Source organism: Chaetodon trifascialis, chromosome 11 (genome assembly GCF_039877785.1).
Source record: "Chaetodon trifascialis isolate fChaTrf1 chromosome 11, fChaTrf1.hap1, whole genome shotgun sequence".
Lineage (NCBI taxonomy): Eukaryota > Metazoa > Chordata > Actinopteri > Chaetodontiformes > Chaetodontidae > Chaetodon > Chaetodon trifascialis.
The window spans coordinates 6,407,497-6,411,744 of record NC_092066.1 but is presented as its reverse complement, the minus strand read 5'-3'; the positions used below and the strand labels follow the sequence as shown (position 1 = coordinate 6,411,744).

At 47.0% G+C, this 4,248-nt stretch overlaps 1 protein-coding gene across 1 annotated transcript; it reads left to right on the top strand.

Moving 5' to 3' along the window:
• The first annotated feature begins 129 nt into the window (after positions 1 to 129).
• Positions 130 to 3,386, top strand: LOC139339493 (zinc finger and BTB domain-containing protein 14-like). The gene is made up of 2 exons (XM_070975140.1): positions 130 to 228; positions 827 to 3,386. Exon 2 carries the CDS (start codon positions 850 to 852, stop codon positions 2,020 to 2,022), a length of 1,173 nt encoding a protein of 390 aa, XP_070831241.1. The 5' UTR covers positions 130 to 228; positions 827 to 849; the 3' UTR covers positions 2,023 to 3,386.
• The last annotated feature ends 862 nt before the right edge of the window (positions 3,387 to 4,248 follow it).

Below are 4,248 nucleotides of genomic sequence, written 5' to 3'. Positions count from 1 at the left end.
TCAGGAAGAGACGAGGCGGCACGGACGGAGCCGCGGAGTGAGGCATCCTCCCGCGCATAGACGATCTCGGTGGAGTAACTGCTCCAGTGCTGTAGGGGGCAGCAGAGCGACGCCACATTTCCTGTGGAGCCCAACAGTCACAACAAGAGGAGGAAGAGGAAAAACGACAGCTCTGGGTCGTCGTCGACTGCCTTGCGTGACAACACAGGGATCGTGTTCAGGCTTCGGGTATTAAACATTTTTAATTTTCTCTTTGTCGCATCGAGCGGCGCAGAAAACGCCGCGGCGTTTCTCCCCGCTTTGTCCGGCGGTTCGCCGCCGTGTTCTCCGCTGTTTGTGAACTGCTTTAAAGACACCAGAAACATGCCAATGGAGGCTTGCTGACCAAAATGGCTGGGCGCAGTGAAATGTGAAATATTCTTGCTAAGGTTATCCTTCCTGCACGCGACGCGATTGTCACGCGAGCACAGCGGCTAAAACGCGCCACTAAAGTTTAGAAAAGTGCGCCCGTTTGTTTCTGTTAGCGGCGATATTTATTATTAGCTTTACTGCGGCTTTTACTGCTGGCGGGCCTGTCGGATTTTTTTCAGTAGGTTTTTCTGCATGATTAGTTTACCCACTTTTGTTTGCTCCCTGCGTTTCTCACGGTCGTCTGTAAAGAAATGCGATATTAGTTGCATGCTCTCCTTTCATAATGTGTGAAAGCTTCTTCCATGTCTATAAGAAGCGTGCTGACTGAGCTCCACCCCTCAGCTGTGCAGGTTGTACATGCCCGTTTTGTTGTGGAAATCAGAGTATTTGACCATTTGCTGTGTTTCCTCTGCAGGTTGTTCCACTTTGACCTGCAACATGTCTGATTTACTGAGATATATCGACTATGACCACAAAGCCACCTTTCTAAAGATGCTGAACCAGCAGAGGATGGAAGGTGAGCACTGTGATGTGGTGGTGGTGGTGGAGAACATAGAGTTCAGGGCTCACCGCTGTGTCTTAGCAGCCTGCAGCAACTACTTCAAAAAGCTCTTCAAAAAGCAGAGCGATGAGGACAACTCCATCGTGGAGCTGGACTTCATCCGCTCGGACATCTTCGAAGAGGTGCTCAATTACATGTACACAGCCCGGCTCGCCGTGAGGAAGAAGGACATCAATATGATGATGTCGTCCGGCCAGATCCTGGGGATCAACTTCCTGGATAACCTGTGCACGCAGAAACGCGAGCTGACCAACATGAAGACCCGGGAGAACCAGGCTCCCGGCGACCACGGGATGCGAGCTCAGGACGCCATCCTGAAGGAGCTGGCCATGGAGGAGGTGAGGAAGAACAGCTTCTACGATCAGGGGATGGAAAGCATGGGGCCCGGGGGCTCCCACGTGTCTCAGCCGCACAACTACAACACCAACATGAGCAAAGATCCTCACAGCCACGGCTGGGGCTCCTCTTCCTCCAGTGACATGAAGCTGGAGTACCTGCTGTACGGCCACCGCGACCACGGCTCCTGCCAGAGCGCGGGCGCCAAGCCCATGGACCACAACGCCAAAAAGGAGCGGCTGCTGACCGCCAACCGCCCCTACGGCTGCGAGCACTGCCCCAAAGCCTTCACCACCGCCGCCCACCTCAAGGAGCACCTGAAGATCCACTCTGGCTTCAAGCCTCACCGCTGCGTGGTGTGTGGTAAGGCCTTCATCAGGGGCCCCGACCTGAAGAGGCACGAGAGGGTCCACAGCAACGAGAGGCCCTTCGCGTGCCAAATGTGCGAAAAGGCCTTCAAGCACAAGTCCCACCTGAAAGACCACGAACGGCAGCACCGGGGCGAGCGGCCATTCAACTGCGGCTCCTGCGACAAAGCCTTCATCAAAGCGTCGGATCTGAAGCGCCACTGGAACACCATGCACAGCGGCAACCCCCGCAGACAGATGTCCCTGTCCCCCGCCGCCTCCCAGCACGGCCAGGCAGAGGCCGCCGACCAGAGAGACTGGAAAATGGAGACCGGGCCACATTCGCACAACTCAGGGGACTGTTGAGCCTGCAAACACACCAAACCACACACTGACATACAGACACATAGATCCACAGCAGTCACTAAAAACATGTACACACACTGACGCAACCACAACCCTGTGACAGGCCGCCGCCTGACGTGACACGGACAATGATCGGAGTGAGTAACCAGAGATCAGAGCATGTTCAGAAGACTGTGGGGATGTATTATTATTATTATTCTGAAGAGTTATGTCAAAACGATGTTTTCTTTCCACCTGTAAAACATGTAAATGTTTAGTTCACTCTACTATACGTATATTTTTCACAAAGCATCGTTGCTATCTAGACGGGGGTCCTCATAACATTATTCTCTTTTACTTTATGGGATATGTAACATTTAAATGTTTGTTTAACCTTTACTGGATTTTATGGAGGTAAAATGAGAAACAGTCGTGGGGGGGAGGGAGATTTTTCTGCATAACATTTGTTGCATTGAGTATATTCATGTGGATGTTTTTAATGGATGTGTTTAGTTGTATTGATTGATATTACACTGTAAGAGTAAGAGTCACCATTTTGCATTTGATGCAGATGATACCAAAGTCTTGGGCCTGTGAGGGATTGTCTGTAGAGGCTGTCCTGCCCAAGCAACCGGCCAGCTCGATTTACTGTTATACAGTATAACTGTCATCCAGCTATCAACAGTTAATGATAGATGTCTGTATATACTGTAGCTTAGTTTGTTGCACAATTAGAGTACACAATAATGAATTATGCACATATAACATTGTCCTACTCCTACACTTTGACAATAAACACCATTTGCTGTGTTTTATTGTTTTTGCAAAGTTTGGTTTTTGTTGTGGAGAGTTCAACACGTAGCATTTCATTGTTGGTGATTACTTTCCCCTTTAATCGATCAGTTGTTTGTCCATCAGTGTTTCCTGAAGACCAGAACGACGTCCTCCAATGTCTTATTTGGTATAAACCTAAAGATCATCAGTTTACTGTCAAAGAGGAGTAAAGAAACCAGAAAATATCCACATTTAAAAAGCTGGAATCAGAAAACTTTGACCTTTTTTTCTTGAAAAGTTACTCAAACCCATCAGTCGTTTATCTAAATAGCTGGCGATGAAGAAAAAAGTTGACAACTAATCAATTAACGCCATTTTCTACAGATAGGTAACGGTGCCACACACCTGAAGGCACCTGATCAGTTGGTTTCACATCTCAAATATTAAACTACAATGTGGAAAACTTGGATCAATACAAGCAACAGCTGAAGTTCATAAAAGACAAATGTGATATCAGAGCGTCTGCAGCAGCCTCGTCGGTTCAGGTGGTCAAATGTCGATGTCTGTGGTTTGTTGTTGGTTGTGATTAAAAGGTTTCATTTCCGACCTTTAAATATCTGCCTGTGACATGTTGGTGAGACCGTAACAGTCCCGTCAGCGCAGAGCAAAAAGTTCAAACTTTGTGGGTTTTAAATCCATTTAAAGATCAAACTGTCCTCAAAGGTTCATAACGATGCGTTCAGGGTCAAACAGGCTGCAGGTGTGTGCAGCAGCTCCGTGTTGCCAAAACAGGCGAACGGACTCAAAATGTCAACGTGTTTTCAGAGACATGCTGCTCGTAAACATTCTGTATTTGGTTGTTTTGTGTACAAAATGACAAGAAAGGTGCAGCCGAGACGACAATATATTAACCAAGGCTGCAACTTAAGACTGTCATTCATTGTTTGCTCTTTAAAATGTGAGAAAACAGCGACTGTGATGTGATACAAAGATACTCAGTTTAAAAAGCTGTGATGCTCAGAAAAGCAGCAAATCCTCATGTTTGAGAAACCGACACTTGACTTAAATATGAAAAGATTAATTTTCTATCCGTCGACTAATCAGTTAAGCTAAGGAGAGCTGACAATGAGCGGGGACGCTCAGAGTTAAAGATTAACTGATTAGTTGAGCAACTGTTGATAACTGATTACATGTTAAATCATTTTTGAAGCCAGAAACACAGCAGATAATCTCCAGTTCCTCATCGTGATGATTTGCTGCTTGTCTCTGTCTTCACTGACAGCGCATTGAAGACCTTCAGACTTTGGACTGATGAATTGAGCAACTTCACCTGGAGCTCTCCGCATTTCCCAGCACTCAATATGAATCAAATGATAAATAATGATAATAATGAAATGAATGAAATGTCTGGAGCTCAAGTAGAAGCTGTTCCATCCAGAGATGCAGCCCAGCCTCAGGATTTGGTTTGTTTAT